The sequence below is a fragment of the Lontra canadensis genome, unplaced genomic scaffold (genome assembly GCF_010015895.1).
Source record: "Lontra canadensis isolate GAN:19392208 unplaced genomic scaffold, GSC_riverotter_1.0 scaffold3, whole genome shotgun sequence".
In the NCBI taxonomy this organism is placed as follows: Eukaryota; Metazoa; Chordata; class Mammalia; order Carnivora; family Mustelidae; genus Lontra; species Lontra canadensis.
This window is the reverse complement of record NW_022630997.1, coordinates 38,585,793-38,600,009: the sequence shown is the minus strand read 5'-3', so window position 1 is coordinate 38,600,009 and position 14,217 is coordinate 38,585,793. Positions and strand designations below refer to the sequence as shown.

The window sequence follows — 14,217 nt, the reverse complement described above, 5'->3', positions numbered from 1 at the left end:
CAGACAAGTCTCTGGTTGAGAACATCAGGGGATCCCTGTGTCCTTCAAATCCCTTTCGCTCTTTGCAACCCTGAATATAAGCACCCGTGGGCAGGATCTGAACCTTATATAAATCAGCTGCCTGGCTGCCACCACCATCCACACTATGCTGGACGGATGGAGGGGACAGACAGACACAGGGGAGGTTAGGAGGGGAGGGTAGAGTCAGAGGTGCTGATGCAGCAGGGAAAAGGGGCTCCTGGGGATCATGAGGGCTGGAAAGGACATCTCACGTCAGCCAGTTGCAGCTACCTGCTACAGAGGGGAGGAAAGCCATCTCACACATTTAGGAATATAAGAGAGCCGAGGGGTCGGGAACTGATGGAAAACCAAAAGACCGCTATCTCCATGACAACCAGTTACAGAAATTGACCTTTATTTATTGTACTAAAGTCTGTTTAACTTTTGATACAAAGTAAGGTTTTAGTACAGAAAATCCCAGTCTGTCAGAACAGTACCTGTGCACACTGTACCGTCACAGTCCCGCTCGGGCTGCCGCTTGCAGGAACAGCCCTCGGGCACTGAGGAGGGCCTCAGCCCACCATCCGTCCCGCTTGTCTGAGCTAGAAGAAGGCGCGTACCTGTGAGACCAAGGGCAGCACTGAGGACTGACACGTGTCTCTTTGAACAACTGTGCAAGAAAATAGATCCCTTTTTTAAAAATGTCAGTTTGGCTAAACTACAATCTACTGTCTAGAATTACAAAGAATAAAATGAAATCAAAGATTTCTTGCTAGCAAAATGAAATGTTAAGAACAGTATTAAAATATAGGTCCTACCCCAGTGACGCTTACACGGAGCCCAGTACAGTACCTATTATTAATAGGACGCACAGTTTAAGGAGGAACCACATCAAATCTTCAGCCAGAGACATCCAGCATCAGAAGTGCAAAAAAACAAAACAAAACAAGAACCCAAAAACAAAAACCCCAAAGACGCCCTCGTGGGGTCCTATTTCTGCCAGGAGTGCTGTCACCGGGTCTAAGAGGATCCCCAGCTTCTCTCTACATGTCTGACAGCGAGGACACTCCTCGTTATGCTTCATCTAAGAGCTCTCGGTTCCAAGTCTGAGACATGAGTGTCTTCCTATCAAGAGAGCTGATGTACCTGCCTCAGCCTATGGAGTTTAAGAATTACCCTGCAAAAATTGCACTGATAAAGCGGTCATTATTTACAGAACCTAAAGAGGACCCAGTGGCACGTGCCAGCCCTTGGTTTACACCCCGCCCGGAACCACAGCGTGGCGGCGAGCCCAGGGAGCCCAGATGGCCCAGGGAGAAGGCAGACGTAACAATCGCAGACAGAGAAGAAATGAGAAGACACGGAAGGGGGGACAGAAAGCCTGAGCGACAAGCTCGCGAGACGCTAAAATGGCCTTCCTGGTGCAGGAAGGGAGAACACAGCCGCTGGTGCCTCAGCCCCACAAAGGCACTGGTCCTGTGGCCACCACGTCTGAGCCCCTGCAGTCGCCATGTCCTGCCAGGAGAGGTGCCGCTGAAGAGCAGGTAGTTTGTCGAAGCTCTGGTCCCACCGACGAGAACATTCCAGAGCAACGTGGCCACCGCCGAGGTTCCAGAGTCATTTTGCTGAAAGCAGGAACAAAATGCAACACCAAAACAACACGGGAGGGTGACAGGGTAGGGGGCAGGGCTGGGCACCGACAGCACGGGGCCGTTCAAGTAAACATAAACAACCAATACTTAGAAAAGGCTTGTAAACTTGTGATCTGAAAGGTTCTCTGCAGCATCTCTGATCGGCTGGCTAAGGAAAGGGTGGTGTTGAACCCCTCTATCAAAAGTCTTTTGTGTTTTTTACTTTGTCTTAAAGCACATGTGTGAGAGGAACACAGTCTTCGGGCTAGGGCCCGGATCCCGGTCCCCTGCGGCCCTCGGTCTACAGAGGAGGTGTTTCTGGAGTCCGTGTGCGTGGATCCTTCCCTTGCGTGCTTATATACAGATAGACGTGTACTTTGCAACTACCGAGCAGGAGCTGGGCCAGGCGTGCACGCGGGCAGCCAAGCCACAGCCACCCCCAGCATGGCCTTCTTCTACAGTGGACAGGCTGGAATCCACAGGACTTTACTTTGTTCCTGATTGACCATTGCCAAGATCTGAGTGCAAATGCTCGACAGGGCTCCTCCCTGGACGACCCCTGCAAAAGAGCCCCCAAACACACACATCATTGAGCTCAGAGCCAGACCCCGGGTTCGAGGCAAAACAATACATCTGTTACTCTTTCTGGTTTTCTGCCTGTTCGGAGCTACTTGGCCTAGCTTCCTCATGCTCTTCCATCAGCAAGAAATTGGGGAAGAAAAAGAAGTAAGAGTTGAGTACAAATAACTCTGGCTTTTTAATCTGTCCCTCTGCTCAGCTGTTCAGTAAGATACTGACAACGTGGGCTCAAATGAAGGCTGGTGTCAAATTTTGCCAGGCTTCGCGGGTGCTTATAACAGGGACGACCAGGATTCAACTGCTGGCATGAGCTGCACGGCCCCTGCCCCCAGCCCCGCACGCCCTGGGATGGGTCTGCCCCATCCTGCAAGGGGGAGTCCGGCACCCTGGAAGGCAGTCTGGGGTTGTGTTGTGATGGTCCAAACAGCAGCTGGAGTTTCCAGGAAACAAGAGTGCGTGAAAGGTGCGGGGGCATCTCAGAGCCCAGTGAAGAGTCCCAGGCAAGATGACACATCCCCAGCAATGGCCCAGCCCTGCTCTGCAGGCTTTCACCACCACGGGTCTTGGAGACACTAGCCCGGGCTCTCCGTGTGCCCCACGGAACAGTGCCAGTAGACAAAACATGCCTGGCCGCTTGCCACAAGGTAGGGACAGGAACAGGCAGGGAGCCCTTAGAAACTGCTGCGGAAATGTGCCGAGAGGGGAGCCTGGATGGCTCAGTCGGTTACGTGGCTGCCTTCAGCTCAGAGGGTCCAAGTCCCACAGCATGCTCCCTGCTCAGCAGGGGGTCTGCTTCTCCCTCTGCCCCTCACCCCGCTCATGTGCACTCTCACTCTCTCTCTCTAACTCTTTAAAAATAAATTTTTAAAAAAGTGCTAAGAATAATTTTATGTTTGTTGAAATAAAAAGTCAAAAGTTTATAAGTTTTAGAGTTTTGAATTTTTCATTTCTCTAGTAAGTGTTAATACATTTGAGTAAATACTGGTTTATGACAGATTAGAAATGAAAACCCACACACGCATACGTAGAAGCTCCAAGCTGGCGTTCTGAGGACAACTGTTTTTGCATGAGAAGCATGAAACGAGATCCTAACAGTCTGCACAAGTGAATTAAAATCACTGCTCCTGCCTCGGTGACCCCAGTGTGATTAAGCCCCTACCGATGACTGAGTTTAGCAGAGGGAGGAAGCCACAAGGCATGATTGCAGCCAATAGGCCGGAGCCGTGCTGCCTTCGGTTTGCTATGCCTCAAACACCAAAGCTTTCGAGAGTGCAGCTTTTCTTGGCCAAACCTCAGGGCTACACTGGACTGCACTTCACAACCCTTCACAGAAAGTGTGAAGGCCAGCCAGCCACAGCCACGACCACCGGGCCGCCTGCGCGGGACCGCCGGAGCCCTCCCGCACAGCACTGTTGCTGGGAGACAGACCTGCCACTGCGTGGGGAAAAACCTGGGGGACGAGGCCGAAGGACCTCCCTTGTCAGCCTGTAACACTCCACTCACTGCCCCGCCCCGGCCAGCAGGACGGCTTCGATGCCGGGGACCGTGGCGGCACCGATGGGGCATCCATCCGCGCTACCTGCTCTTCCTCTCCGGCCCGGAGGCGCACCTACCTGTGAAGTACCGACTGTACTCCTGCTCGATCTTCTGAGCCGTCTCAAACTGCTCTTTGGAATGCCTCTGAGTCACCTTGTCCTTCAGGTAGATGGGGTCTCTCTGCTCCCTGTCGGACATCCAGAGAAGCAGGCTGAGTGTCTCACCTCTCCAGGCCCTCCTCTTTGCTTTGTCCAGAGTAATAGGGCCTCGATCAACAGGGACCCCCGTAAAGCACAGCGACAGCCTGCAGGCCCCAGGGAGTGCTCTGCATGGTAGGAGGGATGGTGAGTACTCCAGTGCGTGTGTGTGGAAAGCAGCTGGCCCCCAGGTGAGGGCACCAGAAGCTTGGAAGCACAGAAAGGCAAAACGGATGGAGGTCCTGTTTGGTGGTCAGCCCAACCAGCACAGAAACTGGGGCTCAGGGAAAGCCAAGGCTCATCCACGTCCCAAGCCAGCTCCTGGCCGACTGGACCCAGCCAAGGCCACCTAGCTGCTTGTGTCCGTGTGAGCCCTAAGCTGAGAGGCAGGAGAAGGAGAGAGAAGGCTGGGATGCCCAGGTAATGATGGAGGGAACCGTGGCAGCAACCGCATAGGGCCAAGGGCCAGTGGGGACGAGATCTGTGCCTGGTTAGCACTGCCTGAGTGAACATGAGACCTTCTGCCCGTCTCCTTCTTCCATGCCCACCCCACTGCCCTGGTGTCTGAGCCAGCAGCCTCACCCCCAGCAAGCCCCCCGACCCCACCAAGCCCCCGAGGACCTAGTCACCTACTTGATGTGTTTGGCGCTCTTGTAGTGGATGAAGATGACGATGGGGTAGATATGCATGTGGTGCAGCCGCTCGATGGCATGGGGGGCGATGTCCAGGAGACAGTGCCGGTTCTAAAGGGGGTGCGTGGCCAGTCAGGGCCTGGGGATGGCCCTAAGGACACTGGAGCCCTGCCATAGATGGGACCCCCTCCCGCAAACACTGCTCTACCTCCCTGTATCAATGAGCACATGAGAACCAGTTTAGCATGAAGACCACGTAGGGAATACGGGGAGAGTGTCACCCCAGAAAAGCTCTCCCTGCAAGCTGTCAACTCTGATGGTGGGAGCCAGGGCACAGTAGGGTCTGGACGGCCTGCCTTGCGACTACATTTCCTGCCTCTGACAAGACACAGGGAGCTTCTTAAAGCCCGACCCCAGCCCGGCCTCAGAAACCTCACTGCTGCCAGACTGAGCAAATGAAGATGGGGAGACCCAGTAGGACCTGCCTTGGGGAAGGGGCGTGTGTGTCTGCCTGGCTGTGACTAAAATGTGTCTTGGGGCCCCCTGAGCCTCCAGGTGGAGTGTGAGCCAAAGAAAGACCACGGGCGCTCTGCACAGGTCTCTCCTGAAGAGCTCCACTGAGGGAGCCCAGGCACCAGCCGGCTTTCTAACCCCTGGGGCGCATCCACACTCCCTGCTGCCAGAAGCCACCTCCCTCATTCGGTGAGGAGCAAAGCCAAGCCTTATGAGGTGAAGTGAGAAGCCCGAGAAGGACAGGGCCTGAGGCGTCCGCCCTTGACGGCCGCTTTTCCAATACCCCTTACAGGTTTCCCCACTTTTCCTCACACTCCCCGGCAAACAGACCCCAGTACATTCAAGAGCCTAAAGACGCAAGGAAACGGTTTTTAACCCTTTCAGGGGCAGGGCCCTGATGGAAGCTGGGCACCCTGTCTCCAGAAAAGAGCACACATACAGTTCTGCACACACGCTGAGCAGGGCAAGACCCTGTCATAGAATCCGCCACACGGGGCTTTCCGAGAGCTCAGAGCTCTCACCAGATCCCGAATCCTCAGAGGGAGAGGGGTGACATGGGCACAGGATTAGTGCCCTGTTTATGATGGTGGAAACACACCGAAGCAATGGGGCAAACGCTGACAGAGGGTAACTTGGACTAAAAGGACACGGGTGAACGCACGGCAGTCCCAAGAGATGCACAGGGCAGAGGTCCAGAGCCGCGGGGGGTCCAAACCCAAATGCTCAGACCCTACCCCTGGTCTAAGCAACGGGTACCTTTTCTGTGATCTCCTTTATGGAAGCCACTGTGGTCACATCGAAATGGCCACTCCTCCGCTTGTAGTCGACAAACAGGCAGTCTTTGACACCCCGCTCGATGGCCTGCTGAGAGGCCTTCATCACCTCTGCAAAGCACAGACACAGGAATGAGATGCCCCTGGCCCGGGGAGCCGTCACAGCACATTCTGAGCAAGAACACTGTGCAGAAAACCTGTCCTCCTGTCCCTCCTTCTGGAGAAACACACTGATGTGAGCCACTCAGAAGGGCGCTGAAACACCATGGGACCCAGCCCCAGGAGACGGGTGGACAAAGCCCGGCAGGCAGCGAGAGTGCCCCTTACCGAGGGGGCATCTGCAGAACTTGCTGGGCGCCTCATTCACCAACATTTCCTTCACCACGTCCAGTAATGGCCCCAGGATCAGGACAGGCCTCAGGGAGGTGCAGTCTACTTTCTGGACCCGCTGATAGGCGAGGCTCATGGAATCTGAGGGAGAGAGGGGCAGTGTCGTGGGCATGCACCCGGAGTAGAGGCCCGTGGCCCACGGCTGCCCTGACCTTGCTCGCTCCAGGCAGGTCCACCCCCTCGGTCCATAAATCCCAAGCCAGGCCAGGTGAGGGGCTCAGCAGGGCTCGCCTGGGACTTGGCTGGTATAGCGGGAAGAGGCCCCATGTCCTGGGCAGACCAGCGCACAGTCACTCCTGCAGCCCGCACTAGTGTCCCTGCTCTGTGAACACCCAAGACAGCTGGTCTAGAGCAGTCATTCTGGCACTTCCTTCCCCTCAAATTCTTCCTCATGTGTCTCAGGCCTGCTCCCCTTGACCCCACTCTCCATTGTCTGCTCTCTAGGCGTGCAACCTGCCCTGCACGCAGGTGTGCTCATATGACCCCATGAGCAGAGGAGAAGTTCCCAACTCCTTGCCCTCCTCCCAGGGACTAAAAAGGACAAGACCAGGGCTGCCCAGCCAGCCCTCACCCTGAGGAGGAGGACAACCTTTAGAAGCATGGCAGAGCTACAGGACCGACGGGACTGGGGTCCCTGGTTGATCCCCAGGATAGAGCTGCCTTCCTGGGGCCACCGACCAGCTGGGATGTGACGGGACAGAGAAATCGCACTTTGGCTACTATTATCTGGTCTGGGTTACAGGAGTCAAATCAATCTTGTGTGTGTAGAACACACCCCTGCCCCCCGCACCACCACAGCCCCTGAATGAATAAACAAATCCTTGCTGAATGAAAGAGGCGGCCCAACACCAGCACCTCCCCATGTCAGTCACTGTGCTGGCATCTCAGAAACACTTTGGAAAGAATACGAAACACAGTCTCACCAGTGTCACAAGTCAGCAACTTGTGAAAAGCCCCAACGACCACACAAGTGCTCTTGACGCTTGTCCAGGTGACAGAGCCAGAGGTCCCAGGGAGCAGCAGGGATTACAGGCATGCGTGCTGGCCCCAAGGATGAAGAGACCAGCAGGAGGCCCAGGAGGGGAGCAACAGGAGCTGTCGCTCTGGCCGAGCCTGGCAGACCGGCGGACTGAGGGCAGGGAGGGCTGGGGTGGCCTCTGGGGAAGGGTCAAGGGGAGGCTCGGCCCAGACGGCCTGCAAAGCAGCTGAACACCAAGGCCTGACTGGGGACAGGGCTGTGGGTGCACATGCGGCGGGGGGGCCAGGTGCCGCTGGAGCTCCACTCGGACCAAGTTCATGGGCAGAACTGAAGAGGAAGTGAATGCAATCTCTCCCCTCCCTCACCCACACCTACACGTGTTCTTTTTTTTAAAGGCCTGATGATTATCCAGGTACACCTCTGTGGCTTTCCACACGGCACCTCGCAGCAGGCTGGCCAGGTGATCTGTTCCAGTTGGCAGGGGAGGCTCTGGGAGCCCCACCTACCATCCAGAAGGTCTGTGCATTTCTGACCAAAGCCTCTGAGGAGTCTCAGGGCAAAGGACTTTCCAGAAGACGAACACATCCCCTCTTTTGAAAACCAGAACATTACAGGTAAAGCCAAACAGCTTCTCTGACACCTCTTCTCCCGCCCGTCCTGGTCCCCAGCAGCCTCCTCATCACCACTATTAGAAGCTGGAAGGATGTCCTTCCAGACGTTTGTTATTCTCACATGTTGATTTTTACATTCTCAGAAAAGACTACAAAATCTGCTATATATGTGTTCATCGAAAATGACATAACAACGTCAACATTCTGCACCTCCCTCTTCCGCTCCTGTTACGTTTCTAGAATGCACCCTACTGATTCATCCTGCTCTCCTGTATTCCTCCTGAACCTCCCACACACAAGTGCAAAGTCTTCATCCCTTTCCCTCTGTATGGACACTAAGTCACGATGCCTCCAACTTATTTGAGGAAGAATCATATTCTCCCCTAAAGACTATTAACACTCCACTCAGTGGGAGACCAATTTAGAAGATTCCTGTTCCTCCCTGAACAATCTGCTTTGTTGGAAATCCTCATAATTACAGAATTAGAGAGCTACTGAGCATCTCACAAGTCATTAAATCCAACCAGCAAAAATATAAAACTCCCTGGGAAGGATAAATGTACATATAAATAGAGAATCTGGAAGTAACGTAATGGAGGTATGCAAATCACTTTAAATCTGGTGTAGGTATTTAAAAGGAACAGCATAAAAGTAATTATAAATCTATGCTAAAATATACATTGATATAAAAGAAGGTAATAGATGTCATCAACAACATCAAGGGGAGGAGGACTCAGAGGTATAACATGGAATTTTTATAGGAGACTGAAATTAAGCTGTCATCAGTTTCAAATGGATTGTTATAGGACTGCCTGGATGGTTCGGTTGGTTAGGTGTCTGACTCTTGATCTCAGCTCAGGTCCTGACTTCGGAGTCATGAGTTCAAGCCCCGTGCTGGGCTCCAGCGTGGGGCAATGCAGAGCATGGAGCTTACTTAAAAAAAATAATAATAAAATAAAATGGACTGTTGTCACTTTAAGATGCTTTATGTAATTGCACAGTAAACAAAAAGAAAATATCTATGAAATATACACAAAGGGACATGAGAGGAGAATTAAAACCTGTCACTACAAAAAACAAACAAACAAACAAAAAAAAAAGGGAGCCTGGGTGGCTCAGTGGGTTAAAACCTCTGCCTTCAGCTCAGGTCATGATCCCAGGGTCCTGGGATCGAGACCCGCATAGGGCTCTCTGCTCAGTGGGGAGCCTGCTTCCCTTCCTCTCTCTCTGCCTGCCTCTTCGCCTACTTGTGATCTCTGTCTATCAAATAAATAAATAAAATTAAAAAATAGCACAGCACAACAAGCAGCAAGGGAAGCAAGATGGACAAGAAAGCTACAAGACATATAGAAAACAATTCCAGTGGCAGCAGTAAGTCCTCCCATATCAGTAATTACTTTAAATGTGAATGGGTCAGCTCAACAGACGAATAAACAAAATCCAGCTACATGCGTCCAGGAGACTCACTTTGGATCTAAGGACACACACAGCCTAGTAGAAGTGAAAGAACAAGGACAGTTCATGCGATGAGGAATCTGATGAGAGCAGGGTGGCCACAGTTACAGCAGGCCAACTAGACCTTAAGGCAGAAGCTGTTGCAAGAGACAAAGAAGGGCATAACGTAAGGATAAAAGGGTCAATTCTCCAGACAGATCCAACAATTACAAACACACATGCACCTCACACTAGAGCTCCCAACTGCGGGAGGCAAACGTTGAGAGAACTGAAGGGAGAAACAGAGAATTCGCAATACTCAGAGGGACTTCGACGCCCCCACTTTTGTTACTGATAAAACAGCCAGAAAATAAGGAAATACTATGGACCCAATGGCCTCACAGATGTGCACCCAGCACCCCGGCCAGCAACATATTCTTCTCAAGCACACACGGAGCATTCTCCAGGACAGACCACCTGGTAAGCCACAAAACAAACTTAACATTGAAGCTATACAAAGCATCTTTTCTGACCACAGTGGAAGGAAACTAGAATACAACAACAAAAGGGAAACAAGAAAATAAACCTATGTGGAAATTAAACAACTCAGTCTCCAACAACCAAGGGCTCAAAGAAAAAAAGCAGAGCGTATTTCAGAAAAGTTCTGGAGACAAATGAAGACAAAAGCACAGGATATGGACACTTACGGGATGCAGCAAAAGCTGCATCCAGCTGCATCCACATCCAGGATGAAAGTGTGTAGTGGTAAATGTGGATATTGAGAAAGAAGAAATCAACAACCCAACTTTACACCTGGAGGAATTGGGGGTGGGGGAGAGAACAAACTAAACCCAAAATTAGCAGAAGGAAGTAATGAAGAGCAGAGATAAACAGAGAATAGAAAAACAATTAGAAAAGATCAATGAAAAATCAATGAAACCAAGAATTGGTTTTTTGAAAAGATCAAAATTAGCAAACTCTTAGCTAGACTAATGAAGAAAAATGGAGAGAAGACTTAAATCACTGAAATAAGGGCCATCCATGATAACCGATTCCACAGAAATGAAAACAAATTCCACAGAAATCTTTTTTCTATGAAAAAAATTCCACAGAAAATTTATAGCAAATTACCTCGAACAATTACATGTAAACAAATCAGACAACCTGATTAATAATAATAAATAATAAATTCCTAGAAACACAGAATGTATCATGACTACATCATGAAGAAATTAAAAAAAAAAAAAATCTGAACAGAGCTACACCAAGTAAGGAGACAGAAAGTAACGGAAAAACTTCTTCACAAGGAAAAGCTCAGGACAAGATGGCTTCTTCACCAGAGAATTCTACCTAACACTTAAAAAAAAATTAGTGCTGGTCCTCTTAAAGCTCTTCCAAAAATTGAAGAGGAGGGGACACTTCCAAACTCATCCTAAGACATAATAAAACAGACGAATATCCCTGATGAACAAAGATGCAAAAATCCTCAACAAAATACCAGCAAACTGAATTCAGCAACAAATGAAAAGGATCATAGGCCACAGCCAAGTGGGATTTATACCTGGAATGCAAGGATGGTTCTTAACATACAAAAATCAACCTATGTCTTACACCACGTTAAAATGAAGGACAAAAACCACATGATCATCTCATCTGACACAGAAAAAGCATTGACAAAATTAAATACCCTTTCATGATTAAAAACATTCAACCAAGTAAGAACAGAAGGAAACCACTTGAACATAACAAAAGCCATATATGAAAAGCCTGTAGCTAACATCCCACTCAAAGGCAGGAGACGGGAAGCTCTCCCTCTAAGATCAGAAACAAGGGCAAGGATGTCCCACACTTGCCATGACTATCCAACACAGTACTGGAAATCCCAGCCAGGGCAATTAGACAAGAGAAAGAAAGCAGGCATCCACATTGGAAAACAAGCAGTAAAATTATCTATTCTCAGATGACATCATCTCAATGTAGAAAACGCTAGAGAATACACACACACACACACACACACCCTGTTAGAACTAACAATTTCTGTAAAGTTTCAGAATACAAAAGCAACATACAAAAATCAATTGCACTCCTATACACCAACAATGTCCACTCTGAAAAAGAAATGAAGAAAACAAACCCACTTACTATAACCTCACAAAGGATAAAATACTTAGGAATATGCCTAAACAAGGTGAAAGACTTGCAAACCGAAAACTACAAAATACTGCAAAAAGAAATCAAAGAAGATACAGATAGATGGAAAGACAGCTGTTTCTGTGGACTGGAAGACTTGGTCCTGTAAACATGCCCATACTACCCTAATCAATCTTTAGATCCAATGCAATCCCTCTGAAAATCCCAACAGCATTTTTTTTTTTTTGCAGAAAGAAGAAACAGCAAAATCAAGCGACCGTTATTGCCACTAGGTGTTCGTGCCTATAGACAGTCTTTGTTACTACATTGAAACATGGGAACGCCCATTCCTAGCTCCTGGCCATATAAACAGATGTGGCCCACCTGCTGAGGTTTGCCATCCCATCCTGAGAGAGTGACAAAGGGCCACAAACAAGGATGGGATTCACTCAACTCCTAGTACCCAGGCCTTCATTTAAAAAATAAAAATGGGGGGCACGTGGGTGGCTCAGTGGGTTAAAGCCTCTGCCTTTGGCTCAGGTCATGATCCCAGGGTCCTGGGATCGAGACCCACATCGGGCTCTCTGCTCAGTGGGGAGCCTGCTTCCTCCTCTCTCTCTCTCTCTGCCTGTCTCTCTGCCTACTTGTGATCTCTGTCAAATAAATAAATAAAAATCTTAAAAAAATAATAATAATAAATAAAAATGGGAGCAGGCAAGGAAGAAAGAAGCTGTCCTACTGTCTGCTGCTCGTGGCCAGCTTTGTAGCCTGCCTGCCCGGAAGGGCAACATTCTAGGACACTGGACACATACCAGGCTCCCACGAGTGGCGGTCACAAGAACTTGCGGCTTTCCAGGACAAAAGCTCCCTTTACGTAAGGACAATCTGCCAGGGGATGTCACACTCCCTAATCTGCAACTCTGGCCCTGGTGCAGTGCCTGGCCAGGGAAGATCTTGTAAGAATCGTTCATGGACACAGGAAGAAACCCAGAAAAGCCCAAAGAGCTTCGGAGGCTGGTGGCTCCTGGCTACCACCAGCCTATGGTGACCCCTAAAGAAACCAGAAGCAACGCACTGACCGCAGACTGCCTCTGCCCCTCCCATACCCATCCTTCCGACAGAACCTACATTACGTGGCTGGAAGGGCTGCAGCTGAAACCCCGCCCTTCCAGGCTCTCTTTCTGATACAAGCGGCCAGTGAGGTGTGCGTCGGGAGTCGCGCACTGGGACTCCCAGGGAAGCAGTGTAAGGAGGCGCGCTCAGCTGCGGCACCCTGCGGCCCCGCCCTCCCTCCTGCTCTCTGAATCTGGCCACCATGCTGGCGCTACCACGTCGCGTGCCGCCAGAGCAAGCCACGCCCTACAGAAGCCAGACCCTGACAACAGTGCCCCCACCCCCAACTACTGGGACTTCTCTGCAAAAGCGGGGTAAACCTCTATCTCGTCTAGGTCATTGCTGCGCGGTTCCTGTGGTCAACCGTAAGCCTAATTCTGAGAGCCTGCTGGAAGAGTGAGCTCAGCCACTTGCCTTCAAAGAGTGGAATGGTGTCGTTGGAAAAGGTGTCCAGGGCAAGGAGGTCTTTCCCATCTTTGGACCCGCTGCGTTTGTGCTTATGTTTCCTTCGAAAGAAGGATCTGCGTGCGGCCGCTGACAGCGTCTTTGCGGCGTTGTTGTCATCTTTCACCTCAGACATGCTGAGTCTCCTGGAGAATTCTTGATCCATCCTGCGGGCACAGGGAACGGTGGTGCTGGGAAGGGCCTAGCAAATGCTCCCGCCCACCCCACCCCTGCCTGTGCAGAGGAAAACGCTATGCAAAGTGCAAGAAAGCAGGCACAGAAGGCCACGTTCACGTGAAAGTCCAGAAGGGCACACTCTACAGGGACGGAGGTAGAGTCCCAGCTGCCTCAGGTCGGGGAGGGGGCAGGAAAGACAGGTGAGGTGGCTGACGCATGCAGGGCTGCTGCTGAGCTCAGAAAGCTCTGAGATGACAGTGGGACCACGGCACACAGTTGTAAGTACACTAAAAGCCACCGAATCAGACACTTCGAGTGAACTGTGTGGCACAGGAATGTATCTCAATAAATCTGTTAAAAATAAAGTTATGTTTCCTAAGTTGCCCTTGTATAGCACTGACTTACAGACACCATCAGATTTCGCTAGAAGCACCTTTCCAGACAAGTGGTTTGAGCAAAACATACAGACCAGAAGCCAGGGTGCAAGGCAAATGAGCCCTGATCCCTGGGACAGCTCCAGGGGTGGGCGCCTCCCCCTCCAAGCCCAGACATGAACACTTACACGTATTTGCTGGGGATCTGGCCGCGCTGCATCTTCTGGGCATTCTCATCCAGCTGCCAGGCCATCCAGGACCCAAATGTGCCCTGTGGCAAGGTGTCATCCACATAGAGAATGTCATCTTTTTTAAAGCTCAGCTCGTGCTCCACCTCTGCCAGCCGGTCATACAGGGCCCTGGCCAGGCGACAGAGAGAACGGGATCAGGAGGAGGCTACTGGCTGCTGGAGGGCCCCCCAGCCACACACTTCGGCAGCCGCTCTCCTGGGACAGCTCTCCTGCTCTGAGCTTTCCCCAGACCACGATCAGGACCCTCCTCTCCCGATGCTGAGGGCAATTCCCAGAGAAGGGATCCCCGACTTCATGTCTTGCCCTCCCCTAAGACTGGGGGCTCCCTCACATCCATCAGATAAAGAACGTCTTGCCAAGGACCAAAAACCATATCCCATCTTCCAAGCGGGGCCTTCACTCCCTGCTGCCAAGTCAAGGTCACTGGTTCCTATAAAAGCGCAACTCCCCAGG

At 51.1% G+C, this 14,217-nt stretch overlaps 1 protein-coding gene across 4 annotated transcripts in view; it reads right to left on the bottom strand.

The window, feature by feature from the left end:
• Window positions 1-393: 393 nt before the first annotated feature.
• The window catches only part of DLG5 (discs large MAGUK scaffold protein 5), a 116,152-nt gene continuing 102,328 nt past the window's right edge, over window positions 394-14,217 (bottom strand). For all 4 annotated transcript variants that reach the window (XM_032839043.1, XM_032839049.1, XM_032839063.1 and 1 more), the window contains 7 exons: window positions 13,702-13,872; window positions 12,933-13,129; window positions 6,189-6,332; window positions 5,845-5,972; window positions 4,577-4,686; window positions 3,824-3,933; window positions 394-2,190 (listed from right to left, as the gene is read on the bottom strand). In XM_032839043.1, the coding sequence (XP_032694934.1) occupies window positions 2,087-2,190; window positions 3,824-3,933; window positions 4,577-4,686; window positions 5,845-5,972; window positions 6,189-6,332; window positions 12,933-13,129; window positions 13,702-13,872 (964 nt within the window). In that variant the 3' untranslated portion in view covers window positions 394-2,086. The remainder of the gene's footprint in view (window positions 2,191-3,823; window positions 3,934-4,576; window positions 4,687-5,844; window positions 5,973-6,188; window positions 6,333-12,932; window positions 13,130-13,701; window positions 13,873-14,217) is intronic.